Source organism: Talpa occidentalis, unplaced genomic scaffold (assembly GCF_014898055.3).
Source record: "Talpa occidentalis isolate TD23 unplaced genomic scaffold, MPIMG_talOcc4v2.1 talOcc4.16, whole genome shotgun sequence".
In the NCBI taxonomy this organism is placed as follows: Eukaryota; Metazoa; Chordata; class Mammalia; order Eulipotyphla; family Talpidae; genus Talpa; species Talpa occidentalis.
In genome coordinates this window covers 45,208,491-45,222,258 of record NW_023601653.1, presented here as the reverse complement: position 1 = coordinate 45,222,258, position 13,768 = coordinate 45,208,491, and the positions used below count along the sequence as shown (strand labels likewise).

The 13,768-nt window shown below is 39.1% G+C and overlaps 1 protein-coding gene across 7 annotated transcripts in view; it reads left to right on the top strand.

Annotated features, from left to right (window-relative positions):
• PPHLN1 (periphilin 1) overlaps positions 1-13,768 on the top strand; it is a 146,802-nt gene that overhangs the window by 6,966 nt on the left and 126,068 nt on the right. For all 7 annotated transcript variants that reach the window (XM_037514132.2, XM_037514133.2, XM_037514128.2 and 4 more), the window contains exon 2: positions 6,932-7,023. In XM_037514132.2, coding sequence (XP_037370029.1) covers positions 6,952-7,023 — 72 coding nt within the window. In that variant the 5' untranslated portion in view covers positions 6,932-6,951. The remainder of the gene's footprint in view (positions 1-6,931; positions 7,024-13,768) is intronic.

The following is a 13,768-nucleotide window of genomic DNA, read 5'->3' as shown; positions in this document are numbered from 1 at the left end:
GCGTGCTGGGCCCCTTCTGCTCCTTTCCTGTGGGTCCCCACCAGGAGGGGCCTTGGACTGTGGCAGGCTTTCAGGCCTCAGTGGCCCTGCTTTGGCCAACCCTGTTTGGCTGACATTTATTTACCCAGGAGGGGATGGGTGCTGGATTTGGAAACTTTATTCTTTGTTGCACACTAATTGTGTTAAAGTTTCTTTCTTTTTTTTTTTTTAAAGATTTATTTATTTATACAAGCACTGGGTACAGTCAGAAGCGCGGGAGGGTGAGAGAATTCACCAGAGCCAGAGCGGGGAGCAGAGCAGGCAGAAGGACTGAAGTACACTGCTGTGGGGAGCAGTGGGCGGCTGGAGAGGTCTGCACGCCATGTGGGACCCTCCTCCGGTGGCCAGGGAGCAGCCTGGGTTCGAACCGACCCACAGTCAGGCACCCCGTTTTGTATCGGGGTTGCTCTACAACAGTACTATTGTTATAGGGCAGCCCCGATACAAAACGGGGTGCCTGACGGGGCCTCACCGCGCGCTTAAAAGGACTTATCAATGCTCTACTGCAGGCACACACGAAAGATTAATAAAAGGTTTATTTACAAGGGAAGGGGAAATGAGGAAATGTACAGCTCAGGGAGAAAAATGGGAGACAGTTTTAAATGCGTCCTACCCGAACCGCAGACTGGAATCCCAAATGGCGCTCTGAGAGCTGGCCGCAAGCCAGGAGCCCTGAAGCCAGGAGGCTAGTGACAGAAAGAGGGAGACCCCAAGGCCTACGTGTTTGGTTTTTTATACCCAACCTGGCTGCTTAACTCCACCCTCAGGTCCCAGCCACCCTCCCTTTGGTGGTGATGGGATTTGTCTTTCCCAATGTCTTGATGACTTTGGTCTGGAGTGGGGGTGGGGTCCACAAAGCCTGTATGGGATTAGCTCAGAACATCCTTTCCCCCTAACACTGTGGACTTTCATTTTTTTCTTCAGGTGAGTATTTTTTTTAGATTAGTCTCCCCTCCTTCCCCCAATTTTGCATTTTAGCCATTTTTAAGTGTCTAATTCACTGGTAGTAAGCACATTTCATTTTGCTCTGCAGCCACCACTGCCATTCACCTCTAGACCATTTTTCTTTGTTTCTTTTTTTTAAAAAAAGATTTATTTATGCATACAAGAGCTGGGGTACAGGCCAGAGATGCAGGGGGTGAAAGGATTCACCAGAGACAGTGGGGAACAGAACAGGCAGATTGACCAAAGTACACTGCTGAGGCTAGCAGTGGGTGAGTCAGGAGAAGTCTGCTGCGCCATGTGGGTTTCTTCCTGGCCGGCCCGGGATCGAACTCGTGCTGCAGAGGCTGCAGATTGCTTCATAGTGCGGTGCTTAACCCCTTGCACCACCAGGGAGGCCTTCTAGACCATTTTTCATCTTCCCAAACTGAAATTCCACACACATGAAATGGTAATGATGAGGTTTTTGGAGTGCTGGGTCCTTGGGTTCACTCTGGGAAAGGTTTCACCAGAACTCCCATTTTGGTGGCACACTGCACATTTCTCCACAAGACAGAGATGTTAGTTATATTTAAAGAGCAGGTTTATTAGAAAAGGGATAGGACAGTAAAAGACACTTGCATAGACACAAGCGGGCAGAAAGCTGCCCCAAGAGGGACAGGTTTGCTAAGACAGGCCTGCATGGTTGCAGGCGGGTGGCCTTGAAGAGAGCTGCTTCTGCTAAAGGAGGTCAGTGAAGAAAAGTCCTAGCATGGTACAGGTCATGGGCAGGCAGGAAGTCTCCTGCCCTGCAGAGGGAGAGAGAGTTGGTGAAAGGAAGCACCTGCATAGTCACAGGTGGGCAGGGGGTGCTGGCAGTATTAGGTTTAATCTTCAGGAAGGGGCTTATCTTTGTGGGTGGATGATTTGTGCCCCTATAGCAGTATGATAGTTTCTGGGTGTTGTGCCTCCTGATCTGGGCGTTGATGCCTCAGGCTCTTGGTTTCTATAACAGGGTTAATGGATTACACTAATCCCTTTTACCCTTACCTCCTTGTGTGAGTTAGGTTCTTGACCTTGTATCTCCTTTCCAGTCTTATATTCTTATCCTCATCAGATAAACATACTTTTTTTTTCTGTTTCTATTTGTTGAGACATCTTTGATTTGTTTTTCTTATTCAGCTCTTCACAAATGAATTTATCTCTTGTCTCAGTGTTCTATATTCGAGACAATCCTGTTTCTAGACAGTTGTCTATCTACATGATTTTTTTTTAAAGATTTATTTATTTATGCAAACAAGAGCTGGGGTACAAGTCAGAGGTGCGGGAGTGGGGATGAGAGGATTCTCCAGAGACAGAGTGGGGAACAGAACAGGCAGACTGACTGAAAAACACTGCTGAGGCGAGCAGCGGGCGAGACACGAGAGGTCTGCTGCGCCATGTAGGTTGCTCTCTGACTGGCTGGGGATCGAAGTTGTGCTACAGAGGCTGCGGGTTGCTTTATAGTGCTGTGCTTAACCCCTTGCGCCACCAGGGAGGCCCTACCTATGTGATTTTTGCCTCATAGGGATACCGTAATTGCAGGTTTTTGGGTCTAGTCTCCCAGCCAGGAATGGATCCCAGGTTGCAAGGGCACTGAGCGCAGCCACTAGACTACCAGGGATTGGTGTCTCATGAAGCTGCAGCAGGAACTTAGCTGCCGCTCAGGCAAGCAAGCGAAAAGAGGCAGGTTTGTGCAGAGAAAGAAGTTTATTAAGGAGAAAAGAAACAAAGTGGGATTCCCAGGCTGGAGGAAGCAGGCCACCCAGGGGCAAGGAAGCTGCAGTGGATTTGTGCCTCAGGGAATCTACCTTCTTTCCCCCATGATTTGAAAGTCCCCTCAGTCTCTTTGTGATTGGTTGGTTCTGGGTGGTCTCACTCACTGTTTAATTGTCTCTGTGCCCAGAATTGCATCTTGCTTTTCAGCTCTTAGAGTCCTTTTTCTTTATCATCCTTGTTCCAGAATGTACTGTTGCCCCTTGTCCTGGGGGTGTTTGATTAGGCTCTTTTGGAATTTGTGCCCCTTATCTCTGGAGGCTTTCTTATTCCTCCAGGGCTTTTCCTATTCTGTTCTGACCCTGGGAGCTCTCTGCTTGCCCTATGACTCAGTAGTGGCATTATTTTCAAATGCTAGGTTTTCATCAAAGTTAAGTAGTTTTTACATTCTTTATTGATATTTTTAGCTTCTGTAAATCATGGGTTGGTTAATTAAAAATTTTCTGTGGTAATTGCAAAAAAATTCTGCTGTCTTCTAAACTGTGAGGCAGAAAACAGCAACTACATAGATGACCTATAAATATCGCCTTATTTTGCACTTTGCTAATGAGATGTGAGATGCTCTATAGATTCTCTGCAGCAGTTAGGTGAGTCTATTCTGACAGAGGCACTCAATTAGTCTCTGAATTTCATGTAAAGTGGTAGGTGGAGAGACACTTGATTAGATTAAGATGATCTTCCCCCCTCTTATAAAGCAATATTTTTTCCCATTTTTCCAAAGTGTGCTACTGTGCTTTCAATCATTAAAAAATCCCCATCAGACTTTTGCCAAATAAATTTAGTATTCTTTGATGAGCTGTTAATATTGTTTGATTTTGGAATTACTTGTGAATATGGGATCCTTTTTTGCCAGTATATAAAACTATAGAGATTTCCAAGCTAATGCTGCCTCTTTTTGGGGGGACATACTTTAAAGCCAGTGTTCTTACTAGACGTGACCTTATGCATCAAGTGCAGTCCTGGCAATAAGGATCAGAGATGCCGGGCTCAGATCTCAACTGGCAAAATCAGGACTAGGATTCTCTCATTAAAATTTTATTGTTTTTTAAAAAATATTTATTTATGCATACAAGAACTGGGGTGTAAGCCAGAGGTGTGGGGAGTGAGAGGATTTACCGGAGAGGGGAGCAGAACAAGCAGATCCACAGAAACACCACTGAGAGGAGCAGCAGGTGAGGCAGGAGAGGTCTGCCGCACCATGTGGCTTGCTCCCTGGCCATCCAAGGATGTAACTCCTGCTGCAGTGGCTGGCGATAGCTTGATAGCTCTGTCTTTAACACCTGTGCCACCAATAAAATTTTTTTAAATGATTTGTTTATGTATGCAAGAACTGGGGTATAGGCCTGAGGTACGGGGAGTGACAGGATTCAACAGAGTGGGAAGCAGAACAGGCAGATTGACTGAAATACACTGCTGAGGGGATCAGTGGGCCAGACAGGAGAGGTCTGCTGTACAATGTGGGTCACCTCCCTGGCCTGGGTTCGAATTCATGCTGCAGTAGTTGTGGATAGCTTAACCCCTTGTGCCACCAAGGAGGCCCCTCTACATGAATTTTAGAATGAGTTTGTTAATTACCACACAAAGAAAATCCATTGGGATTGTGCTGATGATTACATTGACTCTATAGATTAGTTTTGTGGAGAATTGACACCTTTAAACTTTTGATTTTTGCACCAATAATATTTTATTGTAATGAGGGCTTACCTGATGGTTCAGGGGTTAAAGTCTCAGCTCTGTCAGGCCAGCTACTGTGACCTGATTTCTACCTCAGTTCGATCCCCCAGCAGATCGCTCCTGTTTCTCCTGCTTTTCCCGTTAGCAGTGGATTTTAGTGGATCTGCCTCCCCACTCTGTCTCTGGTGAATCCTCTCACCCCACCTCACCTCTGGCCTATACCCCAGTTCTTATATGCATAAATAAAAATAAATATTAAAAACAAATTTGTTATGAAACTTGGGTGGCCTCTGGTGGTCAAAGATGTGCTTGAAGGCTTGGGCTTATGAATGCCCATGATTTTGAAGGTTGATTTTTATACAGTAGTGAAAGTTTAGTTATTTATCTCTATTGCTTGGTTTATACAGACACAAATCCTTCTGTCTGTATCTCTTTGCCCACCCTTATAGGAGAACACTGAAAACTTTAAATTTAACAAAGGACTCAAGTGGCTATCATAACTATTCATACATTTTTTTTTTTTTGGAAGCCTGTAAAAATCAATAGTTTAATATTAGATCTAGCTAAGAACTGAATAGTATTTCTTTAGAACTCAGTTTATTTTCTTATTAATTACAAAATACTGTTTTTTATTTATATTCTCCTTTAGTTTGTTCATTTGTATTCACCAATTTTACCATCACTTGACATATTAAGCTTATGGAGTGATTTTCAGGACCTTCAAAAGCAGTTACTTTTTTTTTAATAATAGACTAATAGAATGTGGAAAACATTAGGCAATCAAAATAATTTCCTCCTATTTCACCAGCCACCCAGTTCTCCCTAGGGGCAGGCATTGTTGCGTCGGCATTTATGTTTATTCTGCCTTCTTATTTTTCAAAAGGAACAGCATATTCTACACATTAAATCTGCCTTTTGCTGTTTTTTTTTTTTTTTAAACTTAGCAGTGTATCCTGGCAATTTTTCCATATCATTTTAACTTTTCTTGGAAATGGTTTAGGTAATATTCCTTTACTATACAACCATTTAATCTGTTCCCTCCTGATGGACTTTCTAGCTGGCTTTCAGTCTTCATGGTGCAAGTATGCATAGAAATGGTTGCTACGTGAAAGCTGGTGTGCATTTAGCATTTTGAATCGATAGAGCCAAAGTGTGACCAGTTGTCTCAAATTATATACCTTCACTAACCTGTGTTACTGTCCTTATGCTTATAAAGCAGTTTGGTTTTTGTAGCACGTTGGGTAAAAATTAGTACCCTATTATAATTTTAGTTTTTATATACTCTGCTGCTTGTGTACTATAACAGCACAATTCAGTAGTTGTTATAGATACCTTTTATCTGCAAGGCTAGAAATATATATGTTATTTTAACAGTTTCTCAACCTCTGATCTTCTGTATCACCATATCCTATAAGTGATGTTTGGACTGTTTCTTGTATCCTATTGCCATCCTCTGTGTAGTTTGCCTTATTTATTTTTTCTTCTGCCTGCTTGCAGATTGTTTTTGTTTGGACTCTAACACACTGCTTCTGTTCTCAGACTGATTAGTTTTCAGTCAAGAAAAAAGCATTGTTTTATGAAAAGAATATTTTCTCCTCCTCTCTCTACATTCCCAAAATGCTGACATAACTTTTATTTCAGTTTCAAATCTTATGTGGATAACTTGTCATTAAAATAAATTTATAGCATTAAAAACAAAGTCACGAATGGTTTGGTTCAGGGTTTGCTGAGTTTTTAAGATTTATTTATGCATGCAAGAACTGGGGTACAGGACAGAGGTGCAAGGGTGATGGTGAGAGGATTCACCAGAAACAGAGAGACAGAGTGGGGAACAGAGCAAGCAGATGGACTGAGATATACTGCTGAGGGGAGCAGCAGGCAAGACAGGAGACAGGAGAGGTCTGCTGGCCATGTGGGTCACCTCCCTGATGCAGAGCTTCATAGAGCTGCAACTTAACCCCTTGTGCCACTAGGGAGGCTCCTGCTGAGTTTGTTTTTTTTTTAGTTTTTACAGAATTTTAAACACCTTTTTTCAAGTAAAATCACTATGAACTCAGAAGATATAAACTGAAAATATAAGAAGGTAAAATGTTATACAAACCATCCACCAAGAAATAGGAGTAGCTTTGCTAGTCAGTCTATTAAACTATTCATTAAATTTATCTTTTCTAATTTTTGCTACATGAGAACGAAGAAATGTTTGTCTTGCAGCTCTTCCACAATTGATGGGAACAAATTCTTTGAAACTTTACATTGTTTTTTGGAAATAGAAAGGAGGTTGTGCTTTCCATTACATATGTATATTAAAAAAAATCTCAATTATTGGGAAGAACTGCCTTAATTATTCTTTTTTTCCTTTGGTCACTTAAAGTTTTTTCCTTAAGAATTTTTGGAAAATACTGTTTTAGAAAGTAATAATTTTCTTCTTCCTTATCCTATTTCTAATAATAAAAACCATAATTCTTTGATTTCTTTCCTGTAGTGGCTTACAGAAGAGATGAAATGTGGTCGGAGGGACGGTATGATTATGAAAGATTTCCAAGAGAACGAGTACCTCCTCGAAGTCACCCCAGTGTAAGTCGCTCAGACATGTGTCAGTTATTCAACATCTGGTGGCTAAGTGAATTTGGTATTCCAAAAGCTAGGATTCTTCACAAAATCTTCAAGTGCCCCAAATTTACCAGTCTAGATTGACTATAGATAGACCAAGCTTACTTTTTAAAAAATTAAACATTTAAAATAAAACTCAACACTTTATTTAGAGAAAAATCTCTATTTTGTATTTCTTGTTTAAATTTCTAAAAATGGAAGGTTTATATTGAATTCAATTAGTGAAGGAAGAGTATTTGAGCACTTGATTCTACAGTTGGCTGCCACCAATTTTTCTGTGTTTTAAAAAAGTGTCTGCAAATTGGATAGATGAAATCCTAAATCAGGGGCAGGCAGGTAAGTTCTAGCTGTCTGCTGCTTGTCTTTTGGAATTGGGAATTTTGAGCCAGTCCCTTTTCTCTTGTCAAGGAGTTCACTTATTGTATTCTCAGCTTGATGTCTGTTGCCTGCCACATAGTAGGAGCTCAGTGTTGACAGAATGAATACATGTATTCTCGCTAAGGTCTTCTTCAGTGATATAAGGAAGGGGCCTGGGGAAGAAGTAGTCAGTCTTAAACTTCTGTGAAGACCCATTTAAGCCCCAGGGGATTGGGTTTGTGATGGGCTATGGGCATTCTATGGGTTCATGATACACCATCAGAGGACACATATATTTGTTTATATGATGGTTGTTTTTTACTTATATGAGTTGTTTTTTATTTATATAAATAAATTTTACAGCCAACTTAGATGGATAATATCCTCTTCAGAGTTGCAATTTGGCCTAGATTACAACTTGTTTGGATTAATCTAAAATGAATGTAAAGAGGCTTCCCTTATTTCAGAATGGACTGATGTAATTATTACTATGTGTCATTTCTTTCCAGATTAATTTATAGACTTTATTATTAATCAAAACCTCAATTTTTAAAATTTTCCCAACTTTCTTAAAATCATTGAAGAGTTTACCCAGAAGAAGAAATAAGTGATATAGATAAACATGATGTAGGGCTAATATAGGGCTGGGATAAGAGATGACTTTAAAAAAAAAAAAAAAATAGAATCCCTGCCTTCCTAAGGATATAGCTTTTAGGAATTGTTATTTCAAAGGTACTTAAAATAATTTTCTGTGAAGTTATGCTACCAATTGGATATATAGTTGGATTTGTTTTAGTTTTGGGATTGCCTTTTTCTTTTCTAATTTTTTTTTAACTTAACACTTACATGGCTATATGTTATAAAATAAGGAACATTTAGAGAGGGGATGGCTTATTTTAAATGATATTATAATTGTCCATTTAATTAGTGCCTGCTTACTATGAGTGGAGGTTTATATATAATCTTCCAAATTTTTAAAACAATTGTGTTGAATGGTACAACATTTAAATAACCCAGTAGAAAGTTTTAGAACTTATATAATGTAGGAAGGGATTTATATTTAGAAGTAAAATACCAGACAACAATAGGAAATACTCAAAATAAAATAATGGAAACATAATTTTCTCTATTAGGTCATTGTTTGGGAATGGATTCCAGGGAACTTTTATTTGATAGCTTTTGTTTTTCTCTGAAATAAGAGGGAGCAAGATTTGAAAGTTGAGGAGTTGGAAGGAGACTTGCGGATAACAATGGAGTTATAGTCGGTATCTCGACCAGAGATGTTTAAAAAAGACTGTTTATAAATTTTATAGGGGCATTAGTCTTCAGGACTGGGAACTTTAATATCAGTGTAGCCCAGTTTAGGAGTGGAGAAAGTAAGCTGTAGTGATTTAAGATTGCAAGATTAGTGGTAGACCCCAGGGAGATATGGATATTGGAAGTTCTTACCTAGAGAATTATTGAGGTAATATATTGTGTGACTTGGTGATTAAGAATGGGAATAAGGCTACTAGAGAAACTGTAGATTGAAAGAAGTGAGGAGTTGAGATACAGGAAAGGCTTAGTGAGATTGAGGGACGACCTGGGTGTGGCAGAAAAGACAGGCAAAGGATGTTAGGAGTGTAGGTTTTCCAGGATGGAACAGTTCTGGGTGACTGAAGTGCAGTGTGTGGTGATGGGAATTAAGGGTGGCTGAAGGTTAGTGAAGTTGAGATAAAAAAAAAAAAAAAAAAGTTGTATAATCATACTGACATGTGCAATATGAGTGTTTACAAGCAGCACTATTGGTAAGAGCTCCAACCTGGCAACGTTCAGTAGAGCAGATCACTTAATTGTGTAATTATACAACACCAAGAATGAATGGCCTGCTTCCAGAACACCAGCATATATAAACCATGCAAATATATTGAAAAAAAAAGCCAGACATAAAAGTGTCTGGCTTTTATATAGAAAAAAAATTTTTTTAAAGATTTATTTATTTATTTATACAAGCACTGGGTGCAGTCAGAGGCACTGGAGGGTGAGAGAATTCACCAGAGCCAGAGCCGGGAGCAGAACAGGCAGACTGACGAAGTACACTGCTGAGGGGAGCAGCAGGTGCAGCAGGAGAGGTCTGCACGCCATGTGGGACCCTCGCCCTGCAGCCAGGGATCGAACTGGCGCTGCAGAGGCTGCGGGCAGCTTCGCAGCCCAGGGCTTAACCGCTGCGCCACCGGGGAGGCCCCTATAGACATTTTTATGTAAGGTTTTCAAACACACCAAATTAACCAGGAAAGTAGTTACTTATCTTAACACTTTACAGCATTTAAAAAATAACTGCTGTATCTGTAAATTTACTTTTTTAAGGTGCTTTCACCTAAATTTTATTTGGAATTAAACTTGGGTAGAGAGGAGACTAAAGCCCAAAGAGGTACGATGCAGAGGAGCTGCACGGAAACAAACACATCCCCCTATTTGCAGGGGGTTGATGATCACAGATCATTTACATTTAACTTTTAGATGTCAACAAGAATGCCCCCCCCCAAATTATGTTTATTGAGGTAAAGTAGGTTTACATCTTTGTATTTGCTCTGGGGGTGTTATTTGTGACATTGGCTTTTTGATGCCAGTAAACTTCCAATTGTACAAGTTCATTTTGTTAGCTTAGCAGGACAGATCGGTCTTCCAGAATATTTTTAATGGAAATTGGAACATAATATGTCCCTTTTCCTTGACTTGTTTAATGGTTTCAGTTTCAGAATTTTTGGAGGTTGTAAAGCTTAGGAATTAGGGTCAAACTTTAGCAACTTATATAAATGGTGCTTATACATTTGTGTTATGATGTAATGGAGGCTGAAATAGTTGTATCTGCTTCTTCTGTTCCTTTAACAAATATATATTAAAGATATTTTGTTCTTGGTAGCAGTGAGAATTGTGAGGGTAACTGTCAAGAACTTATAAAATTTTATTTTTACTTTTTCACATTTAGTTAATTTGACTAATATCGCTAGGCTTCATATTAAGTACATAAAGTTTTCCTTGCACTAGTTGTATGTTTCTTGTTATTGATTATTTCTCTCTCCTAGATATTTTAGCCGATCTATTCAACTATTCGCATTTTACTAAACTTCGCTTATCAAATATTTGTCCATCAGTCCTTTATCCATCCACTTAATCCATCTAATTTTTTTTGATGCTTTTCAAAATAAATTGTGGACAACTGTACACTTTATATGAACTAACTAGCATATCATTAGCTTAAGTGCAGTAGTCAGAAGAAATAACATTCATTTTTTAAAATGTGAAACTTACATATGTGAAATGTTAAATCTTAGTGTTTGCTAAGTTTTTCACTTCATGTTCCTTTGTATAGAGATGTTTTCTTGACTGACCTTGTCAGGGGGAAAAGGATGTCCTAAAACTAATTCCATACAGACTTTGTGGACTCCACCCCCACCCCAGGCCAAAGCCAAAGACACTGGGAACTCCAAATCCCATCACCATCAGAGGGAAGGTGGCTGGGACCTGAGGGTGGGGTTAAGCAACCAACTTGGTATAAAGACAGACACGTGGGCTTTGGAGGAGTCCCCCATTTTGACTCTCCGCCAGCTCGCAGTGTCCGGCCAGCACAGAGAGTGCTTTTTGGGTTTCCAGGTCGGTGGATCGGGTAGGACGCATTAAAGACTTTATTTCCCTATTTTCTCCCTGAGTTGTACATTTTCCTTATTTCCTTTTCCCTTGTAAATAAACCTTTTATTGACCTTTTGTGTATGCCTGTAGTGGAGTATTAATAAGTCCCTTGTAAGCGCGCAGGTGAGGACCCACAGCCAGGAAACCCGTTCAATATCGGGGCTGCCCTAACAACCTGACAGAATTGCAAGAATTTACCTCTTTTTGTTGCTAGTATTTCCAGAGAGATCTGATCAATTCTTGTCTATATCCTGTAACATAATATGTCCTAAATGTTCTGGGGCTGTTACAATGTAAAATATTTGATTCATTATTACTGAAAGTCTTTGAAATGACTCAGAAATACCAGTATTTCACTGAAAATTCAGTGAGTTAAAACAATAAGTTTTATTTATTTATTTATTTATTTATTTATTTTTAAAAGATTTATTTATTTATTTATTTATACAAGCACTGGGTACAGTCAGAAGCGCGGGAGGGTGAGAGAATTCACCATGGCCAGAGCGGGGAGCAGAGCAGGCAGAAGGACCGAAGTACACTGCTGAGGGGAGCAGCGGGCGGCAGGAGAGGTCTGCGCGCCATGGGACCCTCCTCCGGTGGCCGGGGAGCAGCCGGGGATCGAACCAGCGCTGCAGAGGCTGCGGGCAGCTTCGCAACCCAGCGCTCAACCTCTGCGCCACTGGGGAGGCCCAAAACAATAAGTTTTAAATGCCATGTCACAAAATAAGAGGGATCAGGGTGAGGACACTTCAAACTTGTGAAAGCAAAACTGCCAACCAATGGTATCTCTTCATTAGGTGTTGTTTATAATGATACTTTTCTAGTAAAAAGCATGTGACGCCAAAATTTTTTAAAATAGAGATAGCAAAGTAGAAAATACATTATGTGTGGTGTGGTGCTTTGTACATGTCAGGTTGCAGGTGTTTGGGAATATAACAGTGACCAGGCCCAACGTGATGTCATATCCACGAGGCTGTGTTTTTATTACGATAATTGTCATAGTAAGGAATGGAGTTGACTATTTACACGTGCCATTGTGGTTACTTTGCTGTTAGGTTTGTGTGTTTTAGTTGCTTCTGAATTTTTATGAGGGTAGAAGTTAAAAGTAGGCAAAATAATACACTCCCCAGGGACAAATCCTCCCCATGGCGGTTACCAATTCCTGGTCCCTCTGATTTTGTCTAAAATGCTGCCACCACTTTCCTCCTCACAGATTGTTTTGAAGTAAATCCAAGGTAACATTTCAAATGCAAATATTCAATTTGTATCTGTAAAGCACAGGGATGTTAAAAGCTGGGGGGCATTCATATATTAACTTTTTATTTTAAAAGTTTTTGTGTTAAAGTGGATGTAGAGTATATTTTAATGACAATGGAAAATGAATGTTTTTACAGAAATATTTTGTGATCCTTTTATACCCAGTTAATAACAAGACTAAATATTAGTCTGGAAAATTTGACAAAAATTTATATGTTGAGTCAAACAAACCATCATACGTGGTGCTTTTATTTTTCATTTCAGTAATAAAATGAAAACATTTCATCTAATAGGTACTTATATTAATTGAAATTTATAACAAGTTAAGAAATGATTGCTTATTTGTGACACCACTATCACATACTTTCACATTTCAGAATTATAATACTTAAATAATGCTTATCTTAATTGGTCAGATTTTCATCAGCACAAGCATCCTGGGAACATCCCTTATTTCAGAAACTCCAAGGGCCTTCTTATAGTACTCATCTCACACCTAAGATGATCACAAAAAAAGACTGTTGATTTCATAGGAAGATAACTTTCCAAGAAAATTTCAAAGTTTTTATGTGAATTTTTGCTTTTTACATTCTCTCAGCATAAATGATTAATTCAACCTAATTTTTTTTTTTATGAATTGCATAAACTTTTAATTGTTCTGAGTGATTATACCCTTAATACTAACTTTGGAGGAACAAATCTAATTGTTTTTATGCTTATTTTTGGGAACCTCTAATAATACGGAAAACTGACAATGGCATAAATGTGCTCCAGTTTTACTAGTTGATCCACTCTGAACTTTTAATGGGATTGTAGATATTTCTCACAATGAAGAAAAAATAATCAAAAAATTGATTTCACTTAGCTAAATTGAGATTTTATGTCCAAGTTCAAGACTTAAAATGTATTTCAGCTCCATTGAGTTTATTTTTAAGTTAACTGAAAATAATCCTTAAAAACTCTTTAGTTACAATTTTTATTTTGGGTTTGTATGTACTGATGCCACTATTTCTTAAGATAATTCCAAAGTGGAGGTTCCAAAATATCAGTATCTGCAGCCTATGTGCTTATGATAGCAGAGAGCAAAATGACATGTTGATAGCTCAGTGTAAGATTTATACAAGAATTTCAAACTGTGATGGCTTTTCCACCTAGGAATGTAGTCAATACTGAATACTGTTTGAACTTTCTTAATAATAATAAAAGCTTTTGAAAGAGAAATTTTGAATCTCTGTCTCTCCTAATGGGAACAAAGAAAAAAATCTCAAGTGGTATGTCTAGGTAAGACATGAACTCTACAGGCATGTTCTTTCCTAATTTATTCTCTATAGCCAGAGGGTTTTCTTTAAGAGTAGATGTCTCAAAGCAAAGACAGTATAATTTACCTATGTTTGAACACTTCCTGAAAACATAAAGGAAATGTCAG